The sequence below is a fragment of the Dipodomys merriami genome, unplaced genomic scaffold, assembly GCF_024711535.1.
Source record: "Dipodomys merriami isolate MVZ:Mamm:240054 unplaced genomic scaffold, mDipMer1.0.p SCAF_379, whole genome shotgun sequence".
NCBI lineage: Eukaryota > Metazoa > Chordata > Mammalia > Rodentia > Heteromyidae > Dipodomys > Dipodomys merriami.
In genome coordinates, this window is record NW_027205370.1 from 798,636 (window position 1) to 811,727 (window position 13,092).

At 34.9% G+C, this 13,092-nt stretch overlaps 1 protein-coding gene across 3 annotated transcripts in view; it reads right to left on the bottom strand.

Moving 5' to 3' along the window:
- Positions 1-13,092, bottom strand: part of LOC138804900 (CTD small phosphatase-like protein 2) — a 64,210-nt gene that overhangs the window by 17,875 nt on the left and 33,243 nt on the right. For all 3 annotated transcript variants that reach the window (XM_069989425.1, XM_069989423.1, XM_069989424.1), the window contains exon 8: positions 10,180-10,266. In XM_069989425.1, the coding sequence (XP_069845526.1) occupies positions 10,180-10,266 (87 nt within the window). The remainder of the gene's footprint in view (positions 1-10,179; positions 10,267-13,092) is intronic.

A 13,092-nucleotide genomic window follows, 5' to 3' on the forward strand; every position in this document is an offset into this window, starting at 1 on the left:
AATTAACATATATCTTAAGCCAGATCCAGAAAAACAGAAGCCTGTGGAGGCTATAAAATCAAATTCAGCCTTAGTGGAGTTTAATTCTAGCATCAACACAAAATGTCTCCAAGACAAAAATCCTAGTTCCAGAGAATTTATGGAAAAACAGAAAAAGTATACAAAGGATGGTATTTTGCCAAACTTTATAATCTACAAAGCCCCAAACCCATGAAACAATGTCAAATATAGAGGAGGCACCTAAAGATATTAAGTAAATTAGAACTACCCACGGTTGGGCAATATAGGACAAAAACAGAATCAAGGTTACATGGTACATAAGTACAACTATTGAATTTTCATAACTGACCACTTTTGAAAGGCTATTTTTGAATGATTGTTATCACATAAATAATATCATCCTTCCCCCATCTCTAAGTTTAGATTACTTATTTATAATTCAACTAGTCAAGCATATTTGAATTCTTTGACCAATCAAAAACAAAACAAAACCAAACAAGCCACATATTGCTACTGTTAGCAAACAACCAAATCCTCCATATCCAACTATAATCATCTAGGATGATGCATAAAAAATTCAGTTATTCTTGTTCGTGTAATTCAGTAATTCATTTTAACATTTTATCTTAAATTGTTTGGTATAGTTTGAAACCTTGATTGAAAACCCAGGAGCATTTTTTTGTTTGGGAAACCAAGCAGATTTTAATACAGTACACTTTAGTGGGAAAATCATTCCTATAAACTCTGGGTCTTTTCAAAATAGTTTTATGATAAAACAAAACAATTTCATTTTTGCAAAAATATTTCCCTTATTTTTATTATCTCTGTTCTATATAGCAAACAGATAAGCAGGGATTTGTTTCCTGTGTTCACAACATACTTCTACTATACAACATACTCTAAGTAGAACACTTGTTCCAAAGTGACATTTACAGGCTGGGAGTATAGCTTTGTGGTATAAAGTCTGTCTATCATGCATGATGGTCTGACTGAAGTGGAGTCCTTACACCAAAGCAAAGGAGTTAAGAGGAAGACTTAAAAAAGAAGGAAGAAAAAGAAATGTTACTTTTTCAATGGCTTCCAGATTAGTTCAAAAGTGTAACTTCACTATGTGTTCTAACTCCCTTCCTCGATATTTACATATTAACACACATCATATAATTTAACATTGCTTTCAAAATGCATTTGTTTACTGAGGATTCATGGTGGCAATAAAGATGGAGGGATATATTGTTAGATTGTTTCCTCACCAAGAGAACAGAAAGACTATTGGTTGTAAACGTTTCTATTATCAGAACAGATTCACCTTTTAACTGATGTTTCAGAAGGAGTAAGAAATACAAGGTATTAGGGTGGATAATGGGAAAAAAATACAGAAAGATACGAAGTAACAGTCCATCAGGTCTTAGGTAGGGCTGCATGTAGTTCTGCCTGTGCTCTAAAGAGAAAAATCTCACAAACAGAAATAAGCCCAGGAATGTCTAAGTCACTTAGATATATAAAAGGCAATAATAGGCAGAAAATGTTAGTCAAGATGTATTATTCTCTTGTATTCTCCTTTAGGAAAAAATGAATAAATATATGTATAATAGAGTTTAATTTTGAGACTAACATTACATTTTGCGTTAGGGAACAGATAACACATACACACATATATGCCTCTAAATACATCAAAATCTGTTAAACTATGTTTTCCTTCTAGGTCCTAACTGTACTTTCATACAAAGATTTCTTTCTGTGCCACCTACAATCCCATTTTCTAACAACCATCCTTCAAAATTTAAAATAAAAAAAAAATTGGGGGGGGGGTGGAAGGGGTAAGAGGATACTCAGTTTGATATCAGAGCTTTGCACTTGGTAAACATGCGCTTTACCACTACCACTACTTGAGGCCCTCTACCAGTCCTTTTTGTGTTATTTCCAAGCTAAGACCTTAACTTTATGGCCATGCTCACCTATCTGGGGTACAATTCTCCACTTGTGCTTCCCCAATAACTCAGATGACAGGTGTGTACCACAGGGCAGTTGAGATAGAGTCTTTTAAACTTTTTATTTTGGGGTGGGGAGAAGAGGGGACAGGACACAAACTATAATCCCCTAATCTCCACCTCCCAGGTAGCTAGGATTATGTGTTTAAACCACTGTCCATCCTTCAAATTGATAACTATATATAGTCTTCCAAAGATTAACATATTCATTTTAGTCCAGCATACATGTTTTTCCATAACTACAGTAATTATCCAATCATCATTTTCCCATTATCAAATAGTTTAAATCTTTGCTCAAAGATATATCAGAAGCTTATAATGCCTATAATGCTATAATAATTACTATATACAAATTTAACATTCACTATTACCTGAAGAGTAGAGATTTAATACTTACATTATGATACTTTTTTTTTTTTTTAGTACTAGGAATTGAACTCAGGGCACTCAGTATTCTACCCCAGCCCTATGTCAAAGTTTTATAATAAAATGTTAAGAGTTGGGGGCTGATGGCTCACACCTGTAATCCTATTCAGGAGGCTGAGGATCACAGTACCAAGCCAGTCCAGACAGGAAAGTCTTGTGAGACTCTTATCTCCAATTAACCATAAAAACTGTCACAAGTGGAGCTGTGAGGCTCAAGTAACAGAGCAATAACCTTGAGCAAAAAGCTCAGAGACAGTGCCCAGGCCTGGGTTCAAGCCCCAGTACTAGCATTTAAAAAAAAAAAAAAAAAAAAAAAGAATAGTATCTACAAATAGTGATAAGGAAGCTAATCTGTTCTGGGCTGATTTTACTAAAATTCAAATTTTATACAAAAAAGCAGTGAAACATACAATAAAAAGAATAATATTATTTTTTTTGGGGGGGGGGTCTAGTTGTGGGACCTGAACTCTGGGCCTGGGTGCTGTCCCTCAGCTTTTCAGCTCAAGGCTAGCACTCTACCACTTGAGCCACAGCACCACTTCCGGCTTTTTTCTTTTTGCTTATGTGGTGCTGAGGAATCGAACCCAGGGCCTCAGGCATGCAAGGCAAGCACTCTACCACTGAGCCACCTTCCCAGCCCCAAGAATATTATTATTAACAATACAATAACACTGCTTGATATGAATACATGGTAACAATAATTTCCTGTTTATAGATAGTGCTAAAACACCATTAGTGGTTAATAATTAGATTTAATAAAATCAGCCATCAAAATAGAAATCCACTTAAAAACTGATTATAAATATTGTGTAGTAAAGTTAAAAACCTTCAAGGGCTCATGCCTGTAATCCCTGGCAGATCACAGTTTGAAGCCCATCTAAGCAGAAAAGTCTCCTAAGCTCCATACCCAGAAAAAATTAGGGATGGTAGTATGGCTCAAATGGAAGAGCACCAGCCCAATAAGCTCAAGGCCTTGAGTTCAAACCTCTGTACCATTAAGAAACAAAACAGAAAAAACCTACTTCTCTTGGGCCAAATTCACCTAAGTGATTTTACGAAATTTACTGATTTTATCAAATCTTAATCTGCTGTCATAACAGAATAATTAAAGAACAAAACATGCATGATTTTTTAAGACCAGGCAGTATGACTGTAACATGAAAAAACATCTTTGATATTCTTTTCACAGTATCTTTTGAGCTTATTGCTACATCATAGTAACAGGTTTTATTTTATATAGATATATTTTTTTGTTGAGTATGGGGCTTGAACTCAGGGCCTGGGCACTGTCCCTGAGCTTTTTTGCTCAAGGCTAGTGCTGTACCACTTTGAGCCACAGTGCCACTTCCAGTTTTCCAGTGGTTAATTGGAAAAGTCTCATGGACTTTTCTGCCCAGGCTAGCTTCAAACCATGATCCTCAGATCTAAGCTTCCTGAGTAGCTAAGATTACAGGCATGAGTAACTGGCACCCTGCTAGAAACAGGTTGTAAAAATGTAAACTCAGAGGGAGCGGGTAACAATGTGCAACACAAAATGTACTCATTACCTTAGTATATACTGTAACACCTCTGTGTATACCAGCTTGACAATAAAATTAAAAATAAAAAATGTAAATTTATAGTGCTCATACACCTCAGGGGTACAGTGAGTGTTTAGCATGCACTGGGTCCTGGGTTTAATCTCAATAACAAAAAGAAAAGAGAAAGAAAAAGGATAAATTCCATAAATCTCAACCATTCAACAGCATGCCATCTGCTAAGGTGGCTGGTGTATCCCTGTAGTCCTGGCACTTGGGAAGTGGAAGAGGAGGATCCAGAGTTTGAGGCTAGCCTGAGCTATATAGCAAGACCTTGTCTCAAAAGAGAAGAAAAAAGAAAACTAGTAATACTAGTATTTTGAAGAATGAAATTTACAATTGAGTAGATACACAGTTGATTCTGTGGCTTTGCCTACTTTTCTGTACACCTTACTTTCTTTATCTGTAAAATGGATATTACAATACTTATATCTCATAGTCTAATTTTGGGGATTGAATTCATTAGTACATGTAAAGCATCTAGAAAAGTTCCCAGCACATTTAACATGCCAAGAGCTATTAACTGTTATTAGTAACCACCTCACTACTGGTCAGTTATAAGCTAACTAGATTGAGTATAATTCTATGAGATACAATTGAGCAACCCCAATCCAACAACAAGAAAAGCCTTCCTTCTGGTTACGACCCATACTTGTAAAAATAAATGCCAAATGTTAGGAGACGGTTTACCCATTTGACTTTGCTAACATTTTCTTAGCTATCAATAGCAGAATGTAAAAACAAATCCAAACTTTCTCCAAGGAAAGCAGGTTGCTCAGGTAGGTCCTGTAGAAACCTCAGCTTCATAATCTATCGAGTTATTTTAGTTATCTTTTGCTTCATAAAGTTCTAATAAGAGATAGATGGATGCTGGGGATGGGGTAGTATTCGTAGGTGAATACTGGGGATGAATAGGGAAATACTAAAATAACCAAGAAAAATATACCAAAAATACACCTTACTTTTACTGAGTAGAAATCAGTTTGGAAAGGGATTTTCCTAAAGTTCAAGTGGAATAAGTAAAGCTTAATGTGTTCAAATAGATAATATATTAAAAGTTATCAATGAAGGATAATGTTCAAGTAAAAATTGACTATTGGATTTATATGTACACGTAAATACATATATAAAACTTCTGATATATTTATATTAAGTTTATTTTAGAAGAAAAATGTGGTCATTGTAATAAAACAAAAATATCGCCTTTAAAATCACGCATAGTGGCACACATTTGTAATTACAGGTGTGATTACAAGTTTGAGGTCAGCCTGAACGATCTAGTGAAGCCCACCATTAAAAAATAAATAGATAAATAAATGATGAAGATCACTTTTAAGTAAGCAAGAGTAATAAAGCCTCTAATTTAATATACTTTGTAATCAACTGTTATATCTTTTAAATTTATAAAACATTTTCAGGTGTTAAACAAGAACTTTCAGACTGGGGATAGTGCTCAAGTCATAGAGCTCCTGACTAGCTCAAGTCTCAGTTCAAACCCCAGTAAGAGGAAAAAGAAAAGAAAAAAACAGAGTTTATGAGATAGGTTGGCCTTAATCTGTATTAGAATTATAGGTGTGCTCTACCACAACCTGGTGTTGAATATTTAAGGAACTGTTCTAACTTTCAAAGAAAAAAATTTAAGACAAAAAATTCTTTATGAAATATATTTTCTTATTTTTGAGAAGTAGAAAGATGTAAGTTCCATTTTTATTTTTAACCTAAAAATTGACCATAATTAGTATGAAAAAGTATTGCTAATTAACTATACTATGGGAAACATTTTTAATTATTCTAAACTACTACTTTTAATATTTACTTGCATCAAAATACTGTTCTCTCTCTACCTGTTAAAAATATCATCAGTACAAAGGGTCTATGACCCTTTATACAACAAAAATTATGCATTATGAAATAAATGCACAACCAGACTAGGGTGTGGCTCAAGGTAAGAAACTCAACAACAAAATGCTTCTAGGTTACTATTAAGTATATACTACAAAATTCTTCATTTAATTTCTTTTTTCTTTAATTTTTCTAGGAAAAAAAAGTTGTAGAGAAGTGATAGACTCTGTAATTCTATTATTCTGTAGTATGAAATTTATCCTAAGCTATAAGATTCCTAAGAAAACAAACTATAATAATAGGAAAAGGCTCAGCTTTGCTAACAGAGTTCTTTACCCACCTCTTCCCCCCAACCTTTCCCACAAAAGCTAACTCTACCAATAAAACAAAGCATCTTTTACAAGTAGCTCCCTACAGGATCCTATCTCTCCTTGAGTGCTTACCACAATCTGATTTCTGGACAGCTGACCCAAAGTTTGTTGATTTTACTGATCTTCAGAAAGCCACTGACTGGCTAGTCTTATTGGTGAACAGAGTCAAAAATCAGATGCCCCTGCCATACTTTACAGAATGAGGAGTTGGACAACACAGTTACGTTTGGTTGCACTGTGGTGAAACATATGAGGTTTCTTCTTTTTGTCTTCAACCAGCCACATTTGGGCTGAGTAGCTCTATTACATCTTCAAAAAACTGAGCTCCAGTTCTTGATGGAGACAGAGGAAGGTCATTGAGGAAGTGTTTCAGCTCAAGAGCTAATTGAAAAATGTCTTTTGATTCAGTCCTGCTTGTGGATAGAAGTCATCTTCTGGATGGAAGAGGGAGTGAGATGACCTAGAGTCTTGAATTGGTGGATCTGCAGGAACAGAAACTAAATACAGTGGAGACCTCTTAACTGAGTAACACCACGAGATGGATTTCCTGACAATGTGTCAATATAAACTCAATATATAAAGATTAAACACGTGCATTGGAAATGATCATGCACTTGTTTTTTCTATCAAATATATTTGTACAGTTTTATGAATAAATGCTTTCCTAATAACTCATTATAAAGTAATTTTCAGGAAAAAAAATGCCAGTTAAAAAAGATACACCTATTCAAACAAAAGACAGTATACTTTTTTGCCTTTGTGAATGCCATATCCTCCCTACCAAAGAACCAGTTCTCCTTTTGAGTGACTTTTTCTCAATATACACAAACTATAATCTTGGTCTTATGCTCTATAATCTCTATATTGTTAGTACTAACATACATCAACTTTTAATTTGAAAAGGATTGTTTTTTATCCTCTAAGATATAGAATTTAAGTACATAGTAACTTCAGTCTCAATCTCCCTGCTTGAAAATTTTAAGACTTGAATTAATCAAGCTTATTCCTACTAATCAGTCCAAAAGAATATATATCATGAAGTCAGATAATCATTAAATGTGAGTAGTGACTACCTCAAAACTTTCCTCAAGCTTTAATCTGAAAAAAGCTAAGAAAGCCCACAAGAAAACTGTTAATCTAATTTAAATTTTCAACATGTACAAAGAATTTAACATTTGATTATTTGCTTGCATTTATAATTTGAATATGCAAATTTACAGTATATACTCTTATAATGATCAGATCACATGTAGTAAACTGTAATCTGTTGATCAAATACAGCCTACCACTTCTTTTGTAAGTAAAGTTTAAGCAAGATACAATACTTTTTCATTTATAGCTACTTTCATGTTGCAATGGCAGAAAGAAATAGCTACAATAGAAATATAAAGTCTAAAATACTGAGCTGGGGTGTGGTTTAAGTGGTAAAATGCCTGCTTAGCACCTGTGAGTTCCTGAGTTCAAAATTCCACTACCACAAAAACCAAACTGAAACAATAAAAAAAATCCTTAAAAATATTTACAGCTTTTTGTAGAAAGTTTATAAACTCTTGATACATACAACTGTTAAGATAAATGTAATACCTTAAATTGTTTTGAATAAAACAAAACAAAAGTGAAATTAAGTCATAAGAGGACACTTCATCTGATCTTGAGAGTCAGATAAAGAAGTTGATGCTATCTTAACAGTGGGGGGGGGATGCTATGGAAATGACATTGTATATACAAATAAATGTCATAGCTGTGTCATGTAAATTTCATATCAAAAAAGTATTTTAATAAGAGTATATACAGTAGCTTACAAGTTTCTACCTTTAAGTGGGCCACATTATAGTACAGTGGTTAAATATGTAAGTTACATCTTACCTAATAATGTGGTTTCTCCAAAATCTCTTAGATCATCTCAGACCCTTGTGTATATTTTCTTCTTTGCCAGCAGATGGAGACAACACCACTGAAAGTTTAAAAGACATCATTCCCTGTTTAAAGGGAGCTTGCTGGTCTGAAAAAACTGGGGAAACCCTAACCCAAAGAGTTCTTCATTTTTAAAAAGTAGAATGACTATGCCAAAACTAGAAATCCAAGGGAATGTACCCAATATTAACCATGGACAACCTCAAAAATTTAGTAAAGGTGAACTAAGTCTGTACTTGATGTAGTAAATAAGTCATAATATTAAAATGCAACCATCTCTGTATCTTCTAATAGTCAAACTTCCTGCTCACTGCTGTTGTGGCTAGATCACTTATTTTTCAGATTAAGAAAGTATACCTCAAAAATTCACAAGGAAAAAGAGTTCCTAGAATTCCACAAAAATAGATGCAGTACATACATAACTGTTAAGTAATATCATATGTACTGATACAAGCCTTTTTTCAAAAGACAACTATCAGATCCACATGAAAGAACTTTTAAAAAGAAGAGAATTAAAGGCAGAAATGGTGGAAGGAATACGAAAAAAGTTCTATTTATGGTTATACTGAAAGAAAAAAACCAAATCTACATTCCAATTTCCCTAATTCTCTGCTAAAATTACATGAACAACCCAAAAGTCATCTGTAAGAAATATCCTGAACTGGAAACCTAAGAAGTAATGTCAAAATCATTATTTACCTATATTTTTCAAATATCTTTCCTTTCCAAATTCAAAGAACTAAAAGCCACTATTTTCAAATGCAACCTCCCCAAAAAGCCTAATTTAAAAAAAAAAAAAAAAGCAACAAAACAACCAAGTTACTGAACTAAAAAGAGAAGCATTATTTTGCTATAAAATTCAATTTCCAGTAGACTCCTGTCCTTGAAATGCACTAAACAAGAGCAACCTGTTTGGCTGAAAATACACCATTTGCCTTACAGCAGTTAACTAACGAGTTAAAAAGGAACAGAAAAATATAATCATCACCTGCTTATATATCAGGACTAAAATCAAGTTTACTAAATAAAACAGATGAAGGTAGAGTTCAGGTACTTAAAAATCTATCTAGATTAAATTAGAACTGACAAATACTGCTAACGTAAATCTTCCTGATTTGTTTACTGTATGAGCTATTTAATAAAGTAGCCCTGAAGAACAAACTTCTGTTTATCTCTAAAATCTTATGATTCCATGAGAAAGCAACTAAAATCTGCTAAGAAAACTAAAACCACTAACTGCCGGTCAAGATCAGATAACTGCCTATCAAGATCAGATAAACAATCAAGGAACTTTTCATTATTCACATGATCAATGCTCTGTAGCGTTCTTTATTAATGTATTAATGCCCAGGATGGCTCCCTCTTGACTAACAACAAACTTTTAGACTCTTGCCTAATTTTCCAGCAACTGGCAATACTAATACAAAAACTGCCAACACAAAAAGGCACTATGAAGTTTTCAAAACATATATTTAACAAGTCACTCTGATGATAAGCTCTTAAACATAAAGAGGTATGGCCAACACAATCCACAATGAAATCTTGAGTCTTTTACCATTTTGCACTATCACTGTTCACCACCATATATGAGAATGTTTATACCCAATTTTTTCACATAAAGCAATAATTAGAAGAGTGTCTGGAATTTCTGTGGTTAACATTAAGTATGTCCAACAAACTAACTTTACAGATAACTCCTATAGGAAATAAAAGTGACCAACAAGGAATGAGTTTGTTTGTTTTTTAAATGAATTGGCTTTATGAAAAAAACACCAGATGTTAACTTGGCAAGTTCCTCTTGGGGGATCTATGTCAGTGCTTCTGCCTCCACCTGCTGGCAAAGATTATGAAAGTAGCTGATATCACTAGGTAAAAAAATCAGGGGGGTTTTGGTAATAAATGAATGTTCTTTTATGTAACTAACTAGCACAATACTACTTTGTGTTACAGACTATTAAAATACTGGTGAAATCCATTAGAAAGTCTACAGAAAAACACACTGAACACCAATGTGTTCAATGACTAATAGGCCAAATATCAAATTTTTAAAAATTTAATTACCTGATAAATAACATCTTGGAAAAGGACTGGAAAGGTAAGTGCTGCATCTTCTAGCTCATTTAGACTACAGTGCACTAGTGTTTCATCCTTAAAAAAATAAAAAAAATTAAATCAAGACATTAAGTTAAACTTCAAGTCTCTTGTTTACACAGAAACCCATACATATTTTTTGGGGAGAGGAGAGGGTGTCTTTAAGAAATGGCCTTGCTATGTGGCCCCAAGCAGCCTCCAACTCACAATCCTGCCTTTACCTTTCAAATGCTGGGATTACAAACATACAAACACTTGAAATCATAATTTTAAGTGGTCATGATCACCAAAAACATTAATTTTAAAACGTACTCATTCTTACATAGAATTTTAAAATGCTATATGTGGCATAGCAATTTAGGATAGGATTTTCTGAAGTCAATGATTCTCAAGTATAGTTCCTAAACCAAAAAACATCACCAGAATTATCTGGGAAGTATTTGGAAATGCAAATAAAATTCTCTAGCTACAATTTGAATGAGTCACTCAGTAAGGGTTGCAGTTCAGCAATCTTTACTAACCTATTGTTCTGATACAGACTCCAGATTGAGAACCACTGCTCTTAGTTTTGCAGCTGCCCAAACCACATGCATAATATTTCCCCTTCCTCCCTCTCTTCCTTTTTGTGGTAGCTCAGACTGGCCATACACTTGTAATACTGTTACCTCAACTTCCCAAGTGCTGTGATAACAGTCATGCACCACCATGCCTGGCTTTATTTTCTGTTAGTGGCATACCAGACTACACATTTCAATTCTTTCCTAGAACTGAATCATACCTAATTCTTCTACTTCTTCTTCAGCTTATTTTTACCTATTTCCATAAAATTACTTCTCTTCACATTAGACTCAAAATAATTTGGTCACAAGTTAATATCATGACCACTTCAACTCCTAATACCAAAATGGGAGCAAAAATCACTTTCATTTTATCTTCTACTTACATATCAAATCTAAATTAATCATCAGTTCTGAAATTTCTTTCTCTTTTAAATAATCCCTTTTAGGGGTAGGCGAGCAGTACTGGGGACTGAAATCAGGACCTTGTGCTTTTGCAAGTTAGGGCTTGAAGGCATGGTTTAAGTGAGTGTGCTCAACTCTACCAGTTGAGACTGGCCCTACACCCTTTTTCTTCTACTGGTTTTTCAAATAGTGTCTTGCATTTTGCCCAGACTGGCCTGGTTCACAATCCTACAGTTTATGCTTCTTTCCTAAGCTGGATGATAGATAGGGTCTACCACACCCTGCTTACTGGATGGGGGCTAACATTTTGTTTGAGCTATACCAGTCATTAGTAGAATTGTAGTCCAGTCTGGCCCAGGGGGAAAAGTATGAGTCCTATAAGAAGAAATAATGAAATCTCCCCCTAAAAAAAGAGGGATTGGAGACATGGCTCAGGTAGTACAATAAAAGCATATCAAGAATTTGAAACCCCGCCAGGCGCTTGTGGCTCATGCCTTAATCCTAGCTACTCAGGAGGCTGAGATCTGAGGATCAAAGTTCAAAGCCAGCCTAGGCAGGAAAGTCCTTGAGACTCTTATCTTCAATAAACTACTAGAAAACCCAAAGTGGTGCTGTGGCTCAAGCAGAAGAGTGCTCGCCTTGAGCTGAAGAGCGCAGGGACAGCGCCCAGGCCCAGAGTTCAAGCCCCATGACCGAGAAAAACAAAAACAAGAATTTGAATCCCAGTCTCGAAAAAAAAAAAAAAAAAAAAAAGGACTGACAGCTTTGAGTGGTAGAGTAGATGACTAGTAAGCACAAGGCACAGAGTTCAAACCTAAAACAAACAAGTGAAACAAGAAGACTTTTTCCTTAAGATAAATTTTCTGAGAAATTACATCTTTAAATATAGGACAATAGACATCGTTTTTGCTAATATGAAATTATAAGTAGATGATAAATGTGGATAGCAAAAGATTTGAGACATTGAGTTTTCAAAGCTCTCCTGTGACTCAAGGGAATATAAATTTCATAATGAAATATAGAAATTTTTTCATGCAAGGGCCTTGCTTATTGTCCAGGCTGGCCTTGAACTCCTGGACTCAAGCTATCCTCCTACCTCAGCTTCTCCAGAAGCTTAGAAAACAGCTATGGACAATGACATGTATGTTAGACTCTTAAAATCGTATCAAGAGAGCATATTGAAAGACTTTAATAGTGATAAGAAACTTTGCTGTAGGCGCCAGTGGCTCACGCCTGTAATCCTAGCTACTCAGGAGGCTGAGATCTGCAGTTCAAAGCCAGCCGGGGCAGGCAAGTCTGTGAGACTCTTATCTACAATAAACACTAGAAAACCCGAAGTGGCACTGTGGCTCAAGTGGTAGAGTGCTTGCCTTGAGCTGAAGAGCGCAAGGACAGTGCCCAAGCCAAGAGTTCAAGCCCCACAACCGGAAAAAAAAAGAAAGAAAGAAACTTTGTTTTTGACTCTATTAATAAAAAAAAAAAAATCTAAAATTTAGGAATGATTCAAATTAAATTAGAGATTCTTGGGAAGGAAATAAAATAACGTAAGCTGGAAATATAGCTCAACTTGCTAGGCAAGCACTGGAATTTAGTACAAGGCCCTAAATTTGATCTTTATCATCATAACAATCACAGCAGTCTCAAGAATATAGGGAAGAATGGGTACCGTGGCACATGCCTGAAAGCCTAGCTACATGGTAGGCACAGGTAGGAAGATCACAGTCCAAGACTAGCCCAAACAAGCATGACACTATCTGAAAAATAACTAAAGCAGAGTTGGAGGCATGGCTTAAGTGAGAGTGCCTGCCTAGCAAGTGTGCGGCCCCCCAAAAAAAGAAAAGAAGCAAACAAACAAAAGAAAGCAAAGAAGGGTTTTGATGTGGCTCAAGTGGCAGAGTGCCTACCTAAAAAGCATAAGGCC